Below are 23,009 nucleotides of genomic sequence, written 5' to 3'. Positions count from 1 at the left end.
TACTCGCCTACAATGACGTACCAGTACGTCAAGGAGCGGGAAGAGGTTAAAGGGGTTTTCCAGGCATAAATACTATTGATAACCCATCATCAGGATAGGTCATCAAAAGTTGATCAGCTGGGGTCTGACGCTCGGGATCCTGACCGATCAGCTGTGCGGGCGCAAACTGTCAGCGCCACAATAACAGAGGTCAGAGTGGAAGCCTCTGCGCCGACCTCTGTGTAGTGGCCGGCACTGATAACTGCAGCTCCTCCTGGCGGCCATTCATCCCCTTTCCTATTGCAATCAGCAGCTCCTCCTGGCAGCCATTTATCCCCTTTCCTACGGCAATCAGCAGCTCCTCCTGGCGGCCATTCATCCCCTTTCCTACGGCAATCAGCAGCTCCTCCTGGCAGCAATTTATCTAAAGGTGCGTTTACACGAAACAATTATCGTTTAAAACAAAAACCGCTGGATTGTTCAGTTTTGAACGCTAATCATTCGGTGTAAACGCAGCCAACGACTGACCGATGATCCGTTTGCTTAGCGTTCATTTCATGCAAGCCCGAAAATCATCGTTTGGTCGTTCTCACTTACTGGTACAGTAAATGCGAACGAATGAACAATTTAGGGAACGGACGCTTTATCTGCCTGTATAAACAGGACGCACCGGCGAACCTCGTTAACATTTGCTCGTGCGAACGATAAATCTCTTGTGGTTTATCATCTATTCTACTGCTATTAACCCAATAAACCCCATCGTATGAGACGGCCACCGCCAGACCGTGCCCACGGCTCCTGCCCACCATAGAGACCGTACACAATGCCAGGAAAAGGCCAAGTAAGACGATATAAAACATTATTCCATATACGGCCGGACAACCCATATCCTTGCCTGGTACATAATGTATAATAAGACTCTCTGGCCGGACCTCGTCCTTCTTGAACCTCTTTGCACGTCATGCGGTCCGATATAAAAGACACGGTCTTATGACAATATCCAATCGGGATATACCGCGGCATTAATGTGTGCCCAGATTATTCCCCCTCATGAAGGCACCATGTAGCCAACACATTATGGCGGCACAACTTGGGCAAAATATCAGCGCTTATCATGGCCTATAGATGGCACACAGCGATGCCCTCACAAGCATCTCGTTAGTAAGAAGGCGAGCGGACGACCCGCCAATCACGCCATACGTCACCGTTGTGCTAACAACCCACCGACATAAACCTCCCATTGGTTAGCTGTGGGCATGTGGCCAATCTCATCAGCGTCACTAGTTACCATGGCGATATGAACTCGACTATTATATCCTATTAAAAATATTATTTAAGTGACTTTACAGTCTACGCTATGTAATTAAAGCCATTTAAGTTATTTTACGCTGCACAATACGTAATTATAGTTTTATAGCCTCCTTAGGGCTCATTCACACGGGCGTATGCCGTATATTATTACATGTGCAGTTTTATGGAAGGATGGAACAAAACCTCTACAGCGCCATCTATTGGAAGGCAGCATTCCTGCAGACCAATGTCAGATTTTTTTAGACAAGCCCTTTAACAATGACTGGGTATTATAAGCCAGAGCCAGAATAGCCATACACAGACAGCTGCTTCGGGGCGATAGCCCCTCATCAGTGTGCAGCGGGTTTCTTCCTGACCCATGTCATTGCCTTCTTACTAGCCGAGCCAGAAATCTTTCATACACTGATGAGGGGCAATCACCCCGAAACAGCTGTCTGTGTATGGATATTCTGGCTCTGGCCTACAATTACGGCCACCTGTCCACGGGAATTGCGTTATAACACGAGGATTTCCACCGTGGGAGAACACTTAAAGTCACCGCCATGAACTCATCATCATGATAGGTTCATCGTGGGAAGTGGCAGCAAATTGCGGCATACTGTGATTTATATACGCGAGCAGAAAATCATGGCGGATTTCCGCTTGTGTACATCGGGCTGCGCTTTCTATAGTTATACATCCATGCATGGCCTTATAAGTCTCCTCACACCTTCTAGGTGCTCTGCTTAAAGGGGTTGTCTCGCGGCAGCAAGTGGGGTTCAGCACTTCTGTATGGCCATATTAATGCACTTTGTAATGTACATTGTGCATTAATTATGAGCCATACAGAAGTTATTCACTTACCTGCTCCGTTGCTGGCGTCCCCGTCGCCATGGATCCGTCTAATTCTGATGTCTTTTTGCTTTTTTAGACGCGCTTGCGCAGTCCGGTCTTCTCCCTGGTGAATGGGGCCGCTCATGCCGGAGAGCTGCTCCTCGTAGCTCCGCCCCGTCACGTGTGCCGATTCCAGCCAATCAGGAGGCTGGAATCGGCAATGGACCGCACAGAGCCCACGGTGCACCATGGGAAAGGACCCGCGGTACATCGTGGGTGAAGATCCTGGCGGCCATCTTGGTGAAGGAAGAAGAAGGAAAAAGTCGCAGAGCGGGGATTCGGGTAAGTAATATGTTTTTTTTTTTTTAACACATCCTTTGGGGTTGTCCTGCGCCGAATGAGGGGCCTATGGAAAAAAAAAACCCCGTTTCGGCGCGAGACAACCCCTTTAAGGAGAAACGATATATGTCGATGTAACAAAGTAGTTGTCATATACAAGACATATTAAGAATCTGTCCTACTTACATAGCAATAATACCCTCCACTAAATCATAAGGAACGAGGGGGAATATCGCCGCGTTCCACAGCGGCCGCCTCTCAACTCTTGTTCTAGTAAAAATGGGTCAAACCTTCATGTGAAAAGATTGTAAGGAGGAGATATCAGTCCGCTACAATGTATCCGAGTCTAGAACTGAGATATCAGTCCGCTACAATGTATCCGAGTCTAGAACTGAGATATCAGTCCGCTACAATGTATCCGAGTGCAAAACTGAGATATAAGTCCGCTACAATGTATCCGAGTCTAGAACGGAGATATCAAACTGCCACAATGTATCCGAGTCTAGAACTGAGATATCAGTCCGCTACAATGTATCCGAGTCTAGAACTGAGATATCAAACTGCCACAATGTATCCGAGTCTAGAACTGAGATATCAGTCCGCTACAATGTATCAGAGCACAAAACTGAGATATCAGTCCGCTACAATGTATCCGAGTGCAAAACTGAGATATCAGTCCGCTACAATGTATCCTAGTGCAAAACTGAGATATCAGTCCGCTACAATGTATCCTAGTGCAAAACTGAGATATCAGTCCGCTACAATGTATCCGAGTGCAAAACTGAGATATCAGTCCGCTACAATGTATCCGAGTCTAGAACGGAGATATCAAACTGCCACAATGTATCCGAGTCTAGAACTGAGATATCAGTCCGCTACAATGTATCCGAGTGCAGAACTGAGATATCAGTCCGCTACAATGTATCCGAGTGCAGAACTGAGATATCAGTCCGCTACAATGTATCAGAGCGCAAAACTGAGATATCAGTCCGCTACAATGTATCCAAGTGCAAAACTGAGATATCAGTCCGCTACAATGTATCAGAGCGCAAAACTGAGATATCAGTCCGCTACAATGTATCCGAGTCTAGAACTGAGATATCAGTCCGCTACAATGTATCCGAGTCTAGAACTGAGATATCAGTCCGCTACAATGTATCCGAGTCTAGAACGGAGATATCAGTCCGCTACAATGTATCTGAGTTCAAAACTGAGATATAAGTCCGCTACAATGTATCAGAGCGCAAAACTGAGATATCAGTCCGCTACAATGTATCCTAGTGCAAAACTGAAATATCAGTCCGCTACAATGTATCCTAGTGCAAAACTGAGATATAAGTCCGCTACAATGTATCAGAGCACAAAACTGAGATATCAGTCCCCTACAATGTATCCTAGTGCAAAACTGAGATATCAGCCCGCTACAATGTATCCTAGTGCAAAACTGAGATATCAGCCCGCTACAATGTATCAGAGCGCAAAACTGAGATATCAGTCCGCTACAATATCCTTGTGAATACAATGTATCCGAGTGCAGAACTGAGATATCAGTCCGCCACAATGTATCCGAGTCTAGAACTGAGATATCAGTCCGCTACAATGTATCCTAGTGCAAAACTGAAATATCAGTCCGCTACAATGTATCCGAGTGCAAAACTGAGATATCAGTCCGCTAAAATGTATCAGAGCGCAAAACTGAGATATCAGTCCGCTACAATGTATCAGAGCGCAAAACTGAGATATCAGCCCGCTACAATATCCTTGTGCATACAATGTATCCGAGTGCAGAACTGAGATATCAGTCCGTTACAATGTATCCGAGTCTAGAACTGAGATATCAGTCCGCTACAATGTATCCGAGTGCAGAACTGAGATATCAGTCCGCTACAATGTATCAGAGTGCAAAACTGAGATATCAGTCCGCTACAATGTATCAGAACGCAAAACTGAGATATCAGTACGCTACAATGTATCAGAGCGCAAAACTGAGATATCAGTCCGCTACAATGTATCCTAGTGCAAAACTGAGATATCAGTCCGCTACAATATCCTTGTGAATACAATGTATCCGAGTGCAGAACTGAGATATCAGTCCGTTACAATGTATCCGAGTCTAGAACTGAGATATCAGTCCGCCACAATGTATCCGAGTCTAGAACTGAGATATCAGTCCGCTACAATGTATCAGAGCGCAAAACTGAGATATCAGTCCGCTACAATGTATCAGAGCGCAAAACTGAGATATCAGTCCGCTACAATATCCTTGTGAATACAATGTATCCGAGTGCAGAACTGAGATATCAGTCCGCTACAATGTATCCGAGTCTAGAACGGAGATATCAGTCCGCTACAATGTATCTGAGTTCAAAACTGAGATATCAGTCCGCTACAATGTATCCGAGTCTAGAACGGAGATATCAGTCCGCTACAATGTATCTGAGTTCAAAACTGAGATATCAGTCCGCTACAATGTATCAGAGCGCAAAACTGAGATATCAGTCCGCTACAATGTATCCTAGTGCAAAACTGAGATATTAGTCCGCTACAATGTATCCTAGTGCAAAACTGAGATATCAGCCCGCTACAATGTATCCGAGTCTAGAACGGAGATATCAGTCCGCTACAATGTATCAGAGCGCAAAACTGAGATATCAGTCCGCTACAATGTATCCTAGTGCAAAACTGAGATATTAGTCCGCTACAATGTATCCTAGTGCAAAACTGAGATATCAGCCCGCTACAATGTATCCGAGTCTAGAACGGAGATATCAGTCCGCTACAATGTATCTGAGTTCAAAACTGAGATATCAGTCCGCTACAATGTATCAGAGCGCAAAACTGAGATATCAGTCCGCTACAATGTATCCAAGTGCAGAACTGAGATATCAGTCCGTTACAATGTATCAGAGCGCAAAACTGCGATATAAGACTGTTACAATATACTTGTGAATACAATGTATCCGAGTGCAGAACTGAGATATCAGTCCGCTACAATGTATCCGAGTCTAGAACGGAGATATCAGTCCGCTACAATGTATCTGAGTTCAAAACTGAGATATCAGTCCGCTACAATGTATCCGAGTCTAGAACGGAGATATCAGTCCGCTACAATGTATCTGAGTTCAAAACTGAGATATCAGTCCGCTACAATGTATCAGAGCGCAAAACTGAGATATCAGTCCGCTACAATGTATCCAAGTGCAGAACTGAGATATCAGTCCGTTACAATGTATCAGAGCGCAAAACTGCGATATAAGACTGTTACAATATACTTGTGAATACAATGTATCCGAGTGCAGAACTGACCAGAGGAACATTTCTATGTGTTTCCAAGCAAAAGCTGTCGGCCGTCTGCCAAGACCCAGCGGGAGGAGGATCAGCTGCGAGGATTTACTTTCGGCCACAGTTTATAATACAGTAAATATCGTATTGCTTCCCCCTCTCATAGAAGGTCCTGTGATACATTGAGAATCATTCTTAGGCCGCGCTCTAAGTCGCCGCTGACATTCTCGGACGCGATTCACATGGCACAGCCACCTGCGTGTTCTATTCTCATTCGCACTGTCTTCGTGCTGCCCATGTACTATCTTGGCATGTATGTGCACGTAATACGCGCCAAGTTAGAACGTGCGGCGATTCTTCTTGTACGCGGTTTTCACGCAAGTCATGCGAGTGGCAACATGGCCGCCTACGGCAGATTATACCAACCTGCTTGTGTAAGCCCGGCCATACACATGCCAAACCCCTGTGATGGCAGCACCATCTACCTCAGGCCGTCTGCGCACAAACCGGCGTCTGCACCACGGATCCGCAGCAAATACCATCCATAGCATGCTATAGGAAATCGATTCTTCCTGAACACTTGCGGTTTCGGTGAGAGGAGTAAGAATCACAGCATGCTTTATTTTGACGTGGATTCCGCGCAGATGGTTTCCATTGACGTCAATGGAAGTTGTCCAACCTGCGGCAATTCTGCAATTAACATTGCGGATAGGTAGCGGATTCCGCGTCACTGCGGGAAAAATAAACAGAGGAAAAGAGACAGATACGTGCGGACGCCGACTGCTGTCAGGGTCGGATTTCACACCCATAGCGTGGGCATACAGTCATGAGCAAACCAGGAAGCAGATAGTGCTCTCAACAAAGCTGCTGCCCGGTTTGGTACTACAGGCACATTTCTCATTGAACTCAATGGAAGTTGTGCCTGCAGTACCAAACCGGGCCTCTGCAATACAGACAGCACTATCAGCTTCTCTGATCGGCAGGAATCCCAAGGGGTGAACTCCGCCAATCAATGATGACCCATCCTGAGGAGGAGTCATTAATAGTAAAAGTCCCAGACAACTTCTTAAAAGAAACAATCAAGATCTGAAAAGGTCCAACGATCAGCGGTGCCTGAAACTTAATTTCATCGCCATTATTTAAGAACTCCGTTTGCTTTCAGTGAATGAAGGTCACTGATTCATAACAAAAAATAGGAGTAATATCAACGGTAAATCTTCGGTGTTGAGCCGTTTTCTGACAGTGGAAGGTCGGACACCGGTGGTTCTGGAATGGTTGTGACGGCGCTCATCTCTGTCCGCGGGCGCGTCGTACAGAAGGCGGTGTCTGCGCTCGTAGTCACGTTTTCTGTAGAGGACCTCTATAAATACGCAGTAACGCGCTGCTGAGAGGAGAACGTCTGCTTCACGGATGTTTAATGACGCCGTCCATCGCGTCAGAACGAACAAGAGAGTCGCTGAAGTCCACTTTGCGTTTGTCCACATAACCTTCTCTTCACGTGGATTTTGGCGCTCCGAAATCCCCATGAAATCTGCTTCAAGGACACGATTTTTTGCATATGGAATCTGAAACGCGTCACGGGAAAAAAAATAGGTGACCCGTCTATAAGGCAGATTCTGCGCAGAAAAGCCGTCAGACGGCCCAGGTGACCCAGCCTCACGGAGGAAGGCGAACCGCTTCTGGATCCGCAGCGAATACAAGGGCCCGCCTTTGATTAATTTGCTTATTCCCATTCAATTTTCCTGACTCGTGGCGAGGAGCGGCTCCGCGGTTCCGTCCGCACAGGCCGTATTTACCGCAGTGGAGAATGTGCGTGTATTACATGAGGATCTGCCGTGGATTTCACCGAATACATTACAAAAGGGTGAAACTTATGGAAAAAAGTTGCAGCATAAATTGAGCTGCGGCGGATTTATTCAATTCACGCCGATTCAAACGAGCGTTTCTTACGTAGAGTTACGTCGCTGCAATATTTTATTTAGTTTTTTTTTGACACGCATGTCTTATTTTGGTCCATTAAAAGTCTATGGGTGCATAAAAAAACCTGAAATGCAGCGAACCTGTATTAGCAGGCGTGTTCACTTTTGCGCACCCCGTTTTCTGTAGGGCTGTAACAAAACGGACATCGCTTGGGCCTTCGTGCGGTTTATTTCTGCACGTAAAAAACTGGCATGTGAACGGAAAAAAAAAAAAAAAAAAAACCGCATGACTACAAACGGAAAGGTGGACTAAAACAAAATCAATAGCAGCCTGGAATCGGCCTTCTAGAACCCTCTGATGCCAATAGCCGCCACCGTGCCATTGTCATACTAGATGGTATACAACACTGAACTGGAGCGACCGGATCACATATCTGTCGCCACATTGTACACGACTCGCCGTCACACCAAAGTCTCTGTATCCGCACCGCCAGGACACTACAAATCTGTCAGCATCCCACCGCCATCCGAGTGCTATACTGTATGCTACTAGTTGTCGCACTGGAGTGACCTACTCCATATATACCACCTAACAAAGTACTTCATATTACTACACTATATACTAGTATCAGTGTGACCGCTTCATGGGGGACACTAAAGCCTGTCGCCATATGTATCACAGCAGCATCATATTACTACATTATATATAACTGGCCGCTGCACTGGAGTGACCGGTGCTGAACACAGCGGTGACACCTCAAACCTGTCGCCACTCAAATCACTCCAGCGTCATAGGAGCGTATCTGTACCGAACCCAACCACAACAGATAGCAGCATTCCCCGATAGCGTACCGCCATAAGTAATGATCACGGCCTGTGTGACATCCGAAGATTATAAGAAGGGAGGAGAATGGAAAAGAGGAAGGCGCCGCGTCCCCAGCGCAGGGATATAACTACCATATACTGCACACTCCAAACTCATTAGCACAATTAAAGTGGTTCTGCGGTAATAGCACTTTTAATCAAGCAACTTTATGAAGTTATTTCAAGACCGACATTACACCGTCCTACCAAAAACTACGGGGCACCCGAGCAAGAATAGAAAGTAGCATTTATTTCACATGTTAGTACTTAGTGGGGCTCCTTTGGCCCTTATGACATCGGATAGTCTCCATTGCATACTTTCTATTAATACATATACGGAAAATACATTTCAGTTGGCATTTCCCTCCATTCATCCTGCAAATGTCTTCTCTCAAAGAAGATGCATGGGGTAGTCTAAAATGGTGCAGGGAGCATCACGATTGTATGGACTGATGAATCGCACTAGTCCATCTTCACATCAGATGGATGTACCGGGGTGTGGAGGATTCCAGGGAACGTCTTCTGTCTGAGCGTGTTTTATTGATGAACCTATCCTCAGGATAGGTCATCAATAGTTAATTGCCAGGGGCCTGCCGCATGGGATCCCCGGGGATCGCCTGACTTGGCTGTCAGTGCAGCGGGCCGGACGCGAGTCATACGAGACAGAACCGGAAGTGGCCAACCTGGCTTCACTCCCATTGAAATCAATGGGAGCTGAAGTGTCTATTACACTTCTGCAGAACATGCCCGATGTCGGAAGTGTAATAGGCGTTGGTTTCAATGGGAGTGAAGCCAACTAGGCCACTTCCAGTCCCGTCTAGTATGGCGCACATCTGGCCAAGCCCGGAAAACCCTTTTGTTTCAATACCATTGTAAATCACATTGGAAGTGGCAGCCACTAGGGGTCTCCCTTCCAGCTCCTCTGCCCTTCGGTAGAGAACTTTCTTAGTAACTAGGACATCTCCATAGCAACAGGGGGAGGGGCTAATGTTTGCAGGCGGCTCCTCTGCACTTACACGCTGCAGGCTGACAGATTAGCAGACACAGTGATAAGGATCTCCAGTCTCTGCCTCTCCTGTTGTACGCACAGTCAGGCACCCACTCTGTAGCATTATATAACCATGTGACCAGAAAGTCTCCGAATGCCTGAAGCATCCTGGGAGAGCATGGCGGCATGGGCTCCGCCCACTAGTTGTAGTGACCAGGAACTGGAACGTCGGGTCAGAAAATGTAATCCACATCCATCTTCTTTGACAGAACTCACCAGATATTTGCAGGATGAATGGAGGGAAATATCAGCTGAAGTGAATCAGACGTTAGTGAATAGTATACCACAGAGAGTATCCCATGTCATTAGGGCCAAAGGAGCCGCACTAAGTATTAACATATGGAATAAATGCTACATCTGACTCAGGTGTTACATCAGGTAGGACGGTGTATATAGAACACCAAGAAAGAAATCGCTACAATCAGCTGAGCCTAGAATGTGGGAAACCGAGCTGGGTGACTGACGGCATCATCATCCATCACTGATGTCACATCTGGCATCATCATCCATCACTGATGTCACATCTGGCATCATCATCCATCACTGATGTCACATCTGGCATCATCATCCATCACTGATGTCACATCTGGCATCATCATCCATCACTGATGTCACATCTGGGGTCGGCTTTTGACTTTTTGTAACTTTAGTGCCACAATGAAACTGAAAATCGCTGAACTTCTCCAAACCGCGGGTCTAAGCAGAAAATCTGAACTTTCTCAGACTGACCAGAGAACACAGATAGAAGGAAGTAGAAGAACTCCGCCAGGAAGGGACAACCTGCACCAACGCGCTTCACAGCTGCCATGGTATGAAGCACATAGTTGGCTCTGGACGTCCAGTTCTTACCGGTGGTGAAATAACGCTGAGGGTCTGCTACAGATATAGCAAACATGAACTTGATATTAACCCCTTCCAACCCAATTTGTATCCTGGTTTTCCTGGGGGGCTTACTCTTTTTCTGCCGTTATACAACGGCGCTATCTGCTGGCTAAAGCCAGTACTGCATGAGGTGACACGTTGGATAGGCCCCGACAGCAGAGAGGCTGGCAATATACAGTAAGAGAGCCTTGACGGACGTCTTCCAACATCACAGCTGTACAGCCTCAAATCATAATGTCTTCAGACGTCAGACAGTGGATTGGAAAGGGTTAAACAAGTTATAACTACAACGTACGGCAGGCAGGGGCCACGGAGAGGAAGCCGCCTCCGACAATACCGCGGCCGAAAGAAAGAGAAAGTGGATCGTTTTTTTTCCAAAGCTTTACCGATTTTCCCACATGTTGCTGGAAGGGGTCCCCGTTTACCTCTCTACACCTCTGGGCACGTTGCTGATACTGCCTGCAGCTCTTCAACGTGGATAGTGTTTGTGAGGCTTTCCTTCGGGGTACGCGGATTTTTGGTGAACACTTTCTGCTTTAAAATTTCCCCACACATTATTTAAAAAAAAAAAAAATGCATGTGGGGACGTCCAGGAAACATGGCGGCCGTAACCCCTTGCTCTTCCGTAAAGCGTTCATGAACCAGCGAGTCGCGGCACGTTGCCCCGTTTTGTAGGAAAGTGCAGTAAAGTCTTTATTCTGGCGTTAGTTGGGTGTAAACTGGTTAGAACCCGTCCGGAGAGAATGTTACATGGGAATTTGAAACAAATCGGGCCCCGTAATTGTGTCCCTGACGCTGCGCACCAAACGCACATTTTCCGTTCGTGCAGCGGTGTTCCACGAGTCACAAGGGGGGATCCAACAGACCAGAAGCTCGTATTCTGAGAATTCAGGTGATACATCAAACTGCACTTCGTTCACAAGGGTCCAAAACTCCTCCAGCAATCATCACCCACAACCGCGGTGATTTACGTGTCAAGCTTTGTCGCGCTCCTCCAGTTCCTGCACGTTACTCAGTACGGTTTCAGGTTCACAGACTTTAGCGCCCTCCGCTGCTCCCGATACCCCGACCCGCGGCTGAATGTTCCAGACAACCTAAGACATTCGGACTTCCGGAGACCGCGGTTTCTTCCTATTTCGGACAGACCTGGTTTGGCGCCATTTCTGAACTTTCACAATAACTTCACTGTCGTGGGAGATCATCACGGGCGGATTTAGGAGAGCGGTCTAAAGAAAATGTCTTTGTTGCCCGTAGCAACCCATCACAGCGCAGCTTTCACATGTTGTACTGCGGAGGTGCGACGGCGTCCTCCCAGGCAGGATCGGAGGTGGGATACTTGTGCGTGGCCCGCCCTGTACAACGCTGTGAATCCCGCTATCGCAGTGTCGGTAATGTTAGTAATTGCTACGTCTGTACTCACTGCCCAGCGCCGGATTGCTCTACTTCCGTGTTACCTGTGGCCACGCTCGCTGCCCCCCAGGGAAGCCTCGACCACGCCGCGCTGGAGTCATGTGACTTTAATACCCCGAGTGAATTACGGGCGTTTTAATAGAAAACACCCAAAATTTGTGCACGAACAGCTTGTTTCTTATTTGCGCCATATTGTACCGTAATAACCGGGACATTTCATGACGCTAGATCAAGTACTGCTATTGCAGACTACAACACCCAGCAGACCCTCACATGCTGAGAGTCGTACCTTCACAACAGCTATGGGGTCCGAGGTCATCACACGTGGTGACATCATTATACCGTCACACGGCCCCCCCACAGACCATCCCGATGACATCACACAGCGCCCCCCACAGACCATCTCGATGACATCGCACAGCTCCCTCACAGACCACCTGATGACATCCCACTGCCCCCCCACAGACCACCTGATGACATCCCACTGCCCCCTCGATGACGTCCCACTGCCCCCCCACAGACCACCTGATGACGTCACACTGCCCCCCCCCACAGACCACCTGATGACATCCCACTGCCCCCCCCCCCACAGACCACCTGATGACATCCCACTGCCCCCCCCCCCCACAGACCACCTGATGACATCCCACTGCCCCCCCCCACAGACCACCTGATGACATCCCACTGCCCCCCCCCACAGACCACCTGATGACATCCCACTGCCCCCCCCCACAGACCACCTGATGACATCCCACTGCCCCCCCCCCCCCACAGACCACCTGATGACATCCCACTGCCGCCCCCCCCACAGACCACCTGATGACATCCCACTGCCGCCCCCCCCACAGACCACCTGATGACATCCCACTGCCCCCCACAGACCACCTGATGACATCACACAGCTCCCCCACAGACCACCTGATGACATCACACGTCCCAATATACCTGGGGATGACAACCCCCGCCGTCATTATATAACGCTGCCCCCTTCCTCCTGCTGTTGCTCACCTCTGCCATGTTCTCCTTGCCGCCGCTGCTTGCAGCTCTCCTCTGCCGGTGTCTCCCAGCTCTTCCGGTTACGTCACGGCCCGCCCAGTCCTGGGGTCTGTCTCCTCCGCTGATCCGGCATGACGTCAGCGTCCGCACAGACGCCCCTGTGCCCGGGTGCCGGCGCTCATGACTGCGGGGTTAGGAGGACGGTGAGAGAACGGAGGTCGGTGTATCTCCGTGATTACCCAGAGGGCCGTGCGGCGCAGGTGGCGGGAGATTTGGGATTAGTTGTAGGAAGTAACGGTGTAACTAGTAAAAGTAAGGTGCTGACGTCAGTAGCGTATCCCGGGGTCTGCAGTGACGTCATTTGTGTGTCCTAGAGGTCTGCGCTAACGTCGTTACTGTATCCCGGGGTCTGTGCTGACGTCATTAGCGTATCCTGGGGGTCTGTGTTGACATCATTAGTGTGTCCCAGGGCCTGCTGTGACGTCTTTGGTGTATCCCCAGGGTCTGCAGTGACGTCACTAGTGTATCCCAGCGTCTGCGCTGACGTCATTAGCGTATCCCGGGTTGCTGCGCCGGCGCCACTAGCGTGTCCCGGGTTGCTGCGCCGACGCCACTAGCGTGTCCCGGGTTGCTGCGCCGACGCCACTAGCGTGTCCCGGGTTGCTGCGCCGACGCCACTAGCGTGTCCCGGGTTGCTGCGCCGACGCCACTAGCGTGTCCCGGGTTGCTGCGCCGACGCCACTAGCGTGTCCCGGGTTGCTGCGCCGACGCCACTAGCGTGTCCCGGGTTGCTGCGCCGACGCCACTAGCGTGTCCCGGGTTGCTGCGCCGACGCCACTAGCGTGTCCCGGGTTGCTGCGCCGACGCCACTAGCGTGTCCCGGGTTGCTGCGCCGACGCCACTAGCGTGTCCCGGGTTGCTGCGCCGACGCCACTAGCGTGTCCCGGGTTGCTGCGCCGGCGCCACTAGCGTGTCCCGGGTTGCTGCGCCGGCGCCACTAGCGTGTCCCGGGTTGCTGCGCCGGCGCCACTAGCGTGTCCCGGGTTGCTGCGCCGGCGCCACTAGCGTGTCCCGGGTTGCTGCGCCGGCGCCACTAGCGTGTCCCGGGTTGCTGCGCCGGCGCCACTAGCGTGTCCCGGGTTGCTGCGCCGGCGCCACTAGCGTGTCCCGGGTACAGTACAGCGCTGTGTATATTACCTCAGGACTAGGAGGTGTACAGTACAGCGCTGTGTATATTACCTCAGGACTAGGAGGTGTACAGTACAGCGCTGTGTATATTACCTCAGGACTAGGAGGTGTACAGTACAGCGCTGTGTATATTACCTCAGGACTAGGAGGTGTACAGCGCTGTGTATATTACCGCAGGACTAGGTGTACAGTGCTGTGTATATTACCTCAGGACTAGGTGTACAGTACAGCGCTGTGTATATTACCCCAGGACTAGGAGGTGTACAGTACAGCGCTGTGTATATTACCTCAGGACTAGGAGGTGTACAGCGCTGTGTATATTACCGCAGGACTAGGTGTACAGTGCTGTGTATATTACCTCAGGACTAGGTGTACAGCGCTGTGTATATTACCTCAGGACTAGGAGGTGTACAGCGCTGTGTATATTACCTCAGGACTAGGAGGTGTACAGTACAGCGCTGTGTATATTACCTCAGGACTAGGAGGTGTACAGCGCTGTGTATATTACCGCAGGACTAGGTGTACAGTGCTGTGTATATTACCTCAGGACTAGGTGTACAGTACAGCGCTGTGTATATTACCCCAGGACTAGGAGGTGTACAGTACAGCGCTGTGTATATTACCTCAGGACTAGGAGGTGTACAGCGCTGTGTATATTACCTCAGGACTAGGAGGTGTACAGCGCTGTGTATATTACCTCAGGACTAGGAGGTGTACAGCGCTGTGTATATTACCTCAGGACTAGGAGGTGTACAGCGCTGTGTATATTACCTCAGGACTAGGAGGTGTACAGTACAGCGCTGTGTATATTACCCCAGGACTAGGAGGTGTACAGCGCTGTGTATATTACCCCAGGACTAGGAGGTGTACAGTACAGCGCTGTGTATATTACCTCAGGACTAGGAGGTGTACAGTACAGCGCTGTATATATTACCTCAGGACTAGGAGGTGTACAGCGCTGTGTATATTACCTCAGGACTAGGAGGTGTACAGCGCTGTGTATATTACCTCAGGACTAGGTGTACAGCGCTGTGTATATTACCTCAGGACTAGGAGGTGTACAGCGCTGTGTATATTACCTCAGGACTAGGAGGTGTACAGTGCTGTGTATATTACCTCAGGACTAGGTGTACAGTACAGCGCTGTGTATATTACCGCAGGACTAGGTGTACAGCGCTGTGTATATTACCCCAGGACTAGGTGTACAGTGCTGTGTATATTACCCCAGGACTAGGTGTACAGTACAGCGCTGTGTATATTACCCCAGGACTAGGTGTACAGCGCTGTGTATACTACCTCAGGACTAGGTGTACAGCGCTGTGTATACTACCTCAGGACTAGGTGTACAGCGCTGTGTATACTACCTCAGGACTAGGTGTACAGTGCTGTGTATATTACCTCAGGACTAGGTGTACAGCGCTGTGTATATTACCCCAGGACTAGGTGTACAGTGCTGTGTATATTACCCCAGGACTAGGTGTACAGTACAGCGCTGTGTATATTACCGCAGGACTAGGTGTACAGTGCTGTGTATATTGCCTCAGGACTAGGTGTACAGTGCTGTGTATATTACCTCAGGACTAGGTGTACAGTGCTGTGTATATTACCTCAGGACTAGGTGTACAGCGCTGTGTATATTACCTCAGGACTAGGAGGTGTACAGTACAGCGCTGTGTATATTACCTCAGGACTAGGAGGTGTACAGCGCTGTGTATATTACCTCAGGACTAGGTGTACAGTGCAGCGCTGTGTATATTACTCCAGGACTAGGTGTACAGTGCAGCGCTGTGTATATTACCCCAGGACTAGGTGTACAGTGCTGTGTATATTACCTCAGGACTAGGTGTACAGCGCTGTGTATATTACCTCAGGACTAGGAGGTGTACAGTACAGCGCTGTGTATATTACCTCAGGACTAGGTGTACAGTGCAGCGCTGTGTATATTACTCCAGGACTAGGTGTACAGTGCTGTGTATATTACCTCAGGACTAGGTGTACAGCGCTGTGTATATTACCTCAGGACTAGGAGGTGTACAGTACAGCGCTGTGTATATTACCTCAGGACTAGGTGTACAGTGCAGCGCTGTGTATATTACTCCAGGACTAGGTGTACAGCGCTGTGTATATTACCTCAGGACTAGGAGGTGTACAGTACAGCGCTGTGTATATTACCTCAGGACTAGGTGTACAGCGCTGTGTATATTACCTCAGGACTAGGTGTACAGTGCTGTGTATATTACCTCAGGACTAGGTGTACAGTGCTGTGTATATTGCTGCAGGGATATGATGTACAGTAGTGGCCAAATTAATAGTACAATTGTATTTTTGCAATAATTTTCTTAAATTTTGGTCAGAAGTGAACTGCAAAAAACCCCCTAATTTATTAGCAAAATCCTGTAAGCAAGCAACATCCAACAAGGTATACGCCGTGTACACGGAGAGCATGGAAGACGTACAGTGCAGAGTATGTTACTCCCAGGATGTGATGTACAGCTCAGTGCTGTCTGTATTACCATAGCGATATAACATGCAGCTGAGTGCTGTCTGTATTACCATAGCGATATAACGTACAGCTCAGTGCTGTCTGTATTACCATAGCGATATAACATGCAGCTCAGTGCTGTCTGTATTACCGCAGCGATATAACATGCAGCTCAGTGCTGTCTGTATTACCGCAGCGATATAACATGCAGCTCAGTGCTGTCTGTATTACCGCAGCGATATAACATGCAGCTCAGTGCTGTCTGTATTACCGCAGCGATATAACATGCAGCTGAGTGCTGTCTGTATTACCACAGCGATATAACGTACAGCTCAGTGCTGTCTGTATTACCGTAGCGATATAACATGCAGCTCAGTGCTTGTCAATATTTCCTCAGTACCCGGACGTAGGGTACAAGCGGTTTGTATATTACACCTCTTCCCCATTGCACACTGGCGCTGCTGTATAACGAGCTGACCACGCTAGCTGAAGACGTAATACATTTACTAACGAGCCGCTCTTCTTGATGAAGTTTGTTTTCACAGCATACTTAGGGCTCATGTCCACGGGCAAAATGACATTTAAAATCCGCAGCGGATCTCCCGCGCGCGGATCCGCACCCCATAGGGATGCATTGACCACCCGCGGGTACATAAATACCCGCGGATCGTCAATTAAAGTGATTTAAAAAAAAATGGAGCATGAAAAAATCTGGACCATGCTCCATTTTCATGCGGGTCTCCCGCGGGCTTCTATTGAAGCCTATGGAAGCCGTCCGGATCCGCGGGAGACCTAAAATAGGAATTTAAAGTATTTACCTATCCGGCGCGGGCGGGGAATGTCAGCTGTTCCTCACGGCCGCATCTCCCTTGCTTCGGCTCGGCGGATGTGCCCGGCGCATGCGCGCGGCACGTCGACGTGCCGCCGGCGTCAGGAATTCATCCGCCGGCCGAAAATGAAGATCCGGCCGTGAGGAACAGCTGACATTCCCCGCCCGCGCCGGATAGGTAAATACTTTTAAATTGCTATTTTCGGCGCTCATGTCCGCGGGGCAGGAGGGACCCGCTGCAGATTCTACATGTAGAATCTGCAGCGGATCTGATTTTCCCCGTGGACATGAGGCCTAAGGACTCGCCAGCCTACACCTTCATCCCCATAGTGGCCGCCGAATCACCTTTTGACGGCTTGTATCGGCAGTCTATGTATGAAGAGAGATCGCGCGGGGGGTTGCCGGGGGGGGGGGGTTCTTGCAGCCGACATCCGGCGGCAACAGCTCTGATCAGCCACGCAGCTGATCGGATCTGTTAACCCTTTAAATGCCACCATCCATTGTGACAGCGGCATTTAAATCTCTCGAACATTGATGAGATAGCAGGGATGTCATGGCAGCTGGGGGCCTACCAGGGCTGTGATGGCAGAATGCCTATCAAGCCATCCCCGTGGGGTGGCTTGATAGACTGCTTGCCCGATGCTTTGATCACTCCTGCTGTATCTAGTAATGCCATACCATTGCATCGTACTGCAGGAACGATCAAAGCATCGCGAGTTGTTGCCCCCTCTGGGGACTAAGGAAAAAAGTAAAAATAAGATCAATAAAGTTTTACTAATTAATAAAGAAAAAAGTAATAGAAGTAAAAAAAAAACCCTTTTTGCCATATTTATAAAAAAAAAAAATCTAAGTAATAAAAGAAAAATACATATTTGGTATCGCTGTGTCCATAAAAGCCCGATCTATCAGAGTAACGCATTATTTACCTCCGTATGATGAACGTCCGAAGAAAAAATAAAGAACGCCAGAAATGCACTTTTTCAGTCACCCTGTCCCCAAGAAAAAATGCAATAAAAAGCGATCAAAAAGCCGTATATTTTCCAAAATGGTACCAACACAAACTACAAGACGTACGGCAAAAAATGGCAACGGACAAATAAAAAAAGCTATGGCGCGCAGAAGATGGCGGTGGAAAATAATTAAAGAGAGGCTATCCAAATTGGGATTATTTACTCTAGAAAAAAGACGGCTAAGGGGCGATCAAATAACCATGTATAAGTACATGAGGGGACAATACAAGGATCTCTCCCAGGATCTGTTTATACCCAGGACTACGACGGTAACAAGAGGGCATCCGCTACGTCTACAGGAAAGCAGGTTTCATCACCAACACAGAAGGGGGTTCTTTACTGTAAGAGCAGTGAGTCTATGGAACTCTCTGCCTGAGGAAGTGGTGATGGCAAAATCCATAGAGGAGTTTAAAAGGGGACTTGATGTCTTTCTGGAGAGGAAGGATATTATAGGATATAAATCTTAGGTTAATTGTCAATCCGGGTTTACAGGCAGGTAGGAACTATTAGGGGTTGATCCAGGGAACAGTCTGATTGCCATTAGGGAGTCGGGAAGGAATTTTTTCCCCAAAAGGGCTAATTGGCTTCTGCTCTTGGGGTTTTTTGGCCTTCCTCTGGATCAACAACACAGGAGGATGAACAGGCTGGACTAGATGGACATTGTCTTCATTCGGCCTAACGAACTATGTTACTATGTTACAAGTAGAGATGAGCGAGTATACTCGCTAAGGCACTACTCGCTCGAGTAATGTGCCTTAGCCGAGTATCTCCCTGCTCGTCCCTAAAGATTCGGGGGCCGCCGCAGTTGACAGGTGAGTTGCGGCGGGGAGCGGGGCAGAGCGGGAGAGAGGGAGAGAGAGATCTCCCCTCCGTTCCTCCCTGCTCTCCCCGCCCCGCGGCGGCACCCGAATCTTTCGGGACGAGCGGGGAGATACTCGGCTAAGGCACATTACTCGAGCGAGTAGTGCCTTAGCGAGTATACTCGCTCATCCCTAGTTACAAGTAGTACAGCAAAAAAAAAAATTCCATACAAGTTTGGCATTGTCGTGATCGCAACGACCCATAGAATAAAGTTATCGTGTCACTTTTGTTGCAGTTTGTGCGCTGTAAAAACAAGGCGCACTGAAAGATGGCGGAATTTCTTATTTTTCCATTTCTCTACACTTTGAATTTTTTTAAAGTGTCTCGGTGCATTATTTGGTAGATAAAGTGGTACCATTTGAAAAATACAATTCGTCCAGTAAAAAACAAGCCCTCATTCAGCGACGTCGATGGATAAATAAAGGAGTTACGATGTTTTACATGGGGGGGGGGGGGGGGGGGGGAGGAAAAAATATTTTTAAAAAAGGTTGGTCACTAAAGGGTTAAGCCCAATATCTTCTTGTTTTTCAGATGGACCTGTTAAACGTTGCACTGATGCGGTAAGAGAAGAATGGCATTCCCTTCTAACAGTGCCCACATTGTTGCCCACAATGGGCAAATCATCACATTCCAAGTATTGCACAGAAAAAATAGCTCGGACCCTGCAGAAAAAAACGTCCTCGTGTTCTCCAGGAAGGTGTTTAATGCCGGGACCGGACAGTTCCTGGAAATCTCCGGCGGGGAGTACAACATCCCATCTAGTAAATCCACCCTGGAGCTCGCTTGCATCCGCTGCGTGGCAGACTCCAGAAGTGGCGTTATGCTTCCGTGCGTTCTATTAAAGACGTGTAGAAGAAAGTCTAGTGGTTCTTCCAAGATGCTGTCGCTGCTGCTGCACTCGTCTAACGAGGTGGAGCCACGTATGATGTTCAAAGTGGACGCAGAGACCATGGAGGACCTCCACCTCGCTGACGGCCCCACCGTCCTGTGGAGGCAACATGAAAGGCTCCTTTATGTCTCATCTCAATCTTCAGAGGTTCTAACGGCTCCAATCAATATTTCGGCTGTTCTTTGGGTCGGCACTACTGAAGAAGGAACTTGTATTGTGGGTATAAGTGCCATGAGATCGGCCGGCACATGTTTGTCAAGTTCTTCCCTTACTAATAGAACTCTTCAAGAAAAAGAGTTTATTTTTTACTGCATCGAAAATCAGAAAAGCGTGGCAGGATCTTGCCTCCTTCCGCAGGCATACTCAAGTGTGCTGCGGTGCCTTGAAGTTTGTACGATGCAAAATGTAAACGGCAGATATGAGACTTCAGCAATAGCAGCGAGCGGTAAGCAATTGATCTGGTTCCACAATGGAGTCCCTAAGCAGGTGTGCCAGCTTCCTTCTGAAAACCCTTCAAAGCTACAGGTTGCCTACACAAGCCAAGCAGACGTATTGTGTGTTCTCTCCTTCTCTTCTGGGGATGCCTGCGGAATATGGAAAGATGGTTGGAAGGTAATTGTTGTGAAATATATATTGTACACACATGGTATATAACATAGAGAGTTAGGAGATACATCCTAAGTAAGTGCTAATTCCCACGGGCGGATTTCCACCGCGTATAAGGCCTCCTTCCCACGAACGGATTTACGCCACGTAAATTCGCGGCAAAAATCCGCTGCGTTGCACCCTGCTATTAGGTTCTATTGAACCTAATAGCACAATGCTCACGATGCGTAATTCCACCGCGGAATTACGCACCGCGATTTCTCCCGTCCTCACCCGCAGCATGCTCTATTTTCTGCGGGTGAGGACGGGCTGTACGCGCTGACGGCTTCCATTGCAGTCAATGGAAGCCGTCCATTCACGCTATCTCCCGCTGTAACCAGCGGGAGATAGCGTGAAAAAACGCTTTCCCGCCCACCGCCGCGCGTCATATGACGCCATATGACGCGGCCGGCCGCGTCACGTGACACGGCCGGCCGTGCACGTGACACGGCCGGTGACGCGGCGGCGGTGGGCGGGGAAGCGATTTCACGCTATCTCCCGCAGGTAAGTATAGGGGCTCTGGGGGGCGCCGTGACGGGCTTCACAGCGTAATATTACGCGGCGGAGCCCGTCACGCTCGTGGGAAGGAGGCCTTATGCAGTAGATATCCGCCGTGTTGCCCCGCAGCTATTGGGTTCTATTGAACCTAATAGAGCAGTGCTCACGGTGCGGAATTCCACGTGAAATCACACGTACTCACCCGCGGCGTGTTCTATTTTGCCGTGGGCGTACACGCGGATGGCTTCCATTGCAGTCAATGGATGCCATCCATCACGCTATCTTCCGCTGTAGCACAGTGGAAGATATTGTGATAACGCTTTACCACCAGCCAAGTCATATGACGCGTCCGGCGCGTCATGCGGGACGTCGGAGCAGCGCATATGGAGGTAAGTATGGGGTCTCTGGGGGGGCGCCGTGACGGGCTCTGCTGCGGAATTCCACTTACGGAGCCCGTCACGGCCATGTGCACTAGGCCTAAGGCTGTGAAAGGTGAATTTTGTTTTACTAATCATGAAAATTTGCCCAGAGCACTGCCTTCTAATCTCTCGTATACTCCAGCGGGGCAGATGGAGACAAAGAAAACTGATGGCAGGAGGAGAGCAGATTTTCAATCTAGTCCAGCCTTATATGATTCTTTCGTAGAATAGTCATGCGTATATCCCCAACAAGTTTGCAGTCACTTACTGTAGATTCTCTAGCCATCTCCGCTGGAAGTTTGTTCCCAACATCTACTACTCCTTCAGTAAAATAATATTTTCTGACATTGCCTCCGATTCACCTCCCACCCCCCAAACACTGTCCTACCTAAAGTAATTGGACACCTGAGCAAGAATCAAAAGTTGTATGTATTTACATATGTATACTCTTATTGGGGCCTCCTTTGCCACTCCGTGGCATACTTTCTACTAACTTCTGATACATTTCAGCTGGTATTTCCCCCCATTCATCCTGCAAACATCTGGTGCGTTCTCTTAAAGAAGATGGATGCTATTCCTATTATGACCCAACGTTCCAGGTCATCCTGTAACGTTCAATGGGGTTGATGAGGTCGGGTGCAGCCGGTCCAATCATGGAATATCTATATCCCTAAGCCACTAGAAAACCATATTGGATTTGTGACTAGGCGCGTTGTCTTGTTGTAAGTATGGCCGACCATTCCCAAAGTATTGTCACATTGTCAGCAGCACATTATTGTCTAGAATGTCAGAGTCCACCTCCGTGTTTATGGTTCTTGCCACTACAACCAGCGTACCAAGACCATGCCACGTAACACATCCCAGACCATAACGCAACCTCCATTGTACTTCACTGTTAGCACAACACAGTCAGGCAAAAGACGTTCCCCAGGATCCTCCACACCCAGGTACATCCATCTGATGTCAAGATGGAGTAGTGGGGTTCATCCCTCCATAAAACGTTCTTCCATTGCTCAACTGTCCGATGACGACGCTCCTTGCACCATTGTAGATGGGACGATGCATCTTCTTTCAAAGAACAGACATTTGTAAGATGAATGGAGGGAAATACCAGCTTCAGTGTATCAGATGTTAGTAGACAGTGGGGCTCCTTTGGCCCTAATGACATCAGATACTCATCGTGGCATACTAAGAATTACCATATATAAATAAATACTACTACTGATTCTTGCTCAGGTGTCCAGTTACTTTGGGTAGGACAGTGTAATTTCAGATAAGCCTGTTCTGCGTATTTGGTTAGCAGAGGAAGTTAAATGTTGCGCACCAACCACTGCTTGCATCTAAA

The 23,009-nt window shown here is 48.8% G+C and overlaps 2 protein-coding genes across 3 annotated transcripts in view; one reads left to right on the top strand and one right to left on the bottom strand.

Moving 5' to 3' along the window:
• MOSPD2 (motile sperm domain containing 2) overlaps positions 1 to 12,987 on the bottom strand; it is a 74,191-nt gene extending 61,204 nt beyond the window's left edge. Inside the window, exon 1 of the mRNA XM_066599187.1 lies at positions 12,856 to 12,987. Within this exon, the coding sequence (XP_066455284.1) occupies positions 12,856 to 12,864 (9 nt within the window). The 5' untranslated portion in view covers positions 12,865 to 12,987. The remainder of the gene's footprint in view (positions 1 to 12,855) is intronic.
• Positions 12,948 to 23,009, top strand: part of FANCB (FA complementation group B) — a 36,055-nt gene continuing 25,993 nt past the window's right edge. Inside the window, exons 1-2 of one of the 2 annotated variants that reach the window (XM_066599185.1) lie at positions 12,948 to 13,060; positions 19,745 to 20,714. In XM_066599185.1, the coding sequence (XP_066455282.1) occupies positions 19,785 to 20,714 (930 nt within the window). In that variant the 5' untranslated portion in view covers positions 12,948 to 13,060; positions 19,745 to 19,784. The remainder of the gene's footprint in view (positions 13,061 to 19,744; positions 20,715 to 23,009) is intronic. The other variant, XM_066599186.1, reaches the window with a different exon arrangement.

This window comes from Eleutherodactylus coqui, chromosome 4 (assembly GCF_035609145.1).
Source record: "Eleutherodactylus coqui strain aEleCoq1 chromosome 4, aEleCoq1.hap1, whole genome shotgun sequence".
Lineage (NCBI taxonomy): Eukaryota > Metazoa > Chordata > Amphibia > Anura > Eleutherodactylidae > Eleutherodactylus > Eleutherodactylus coqui.
Note: the sequence above shows the minus strand (reverse complement) of the source record. Positions and strands in the feature narration are given on the sequence as shown.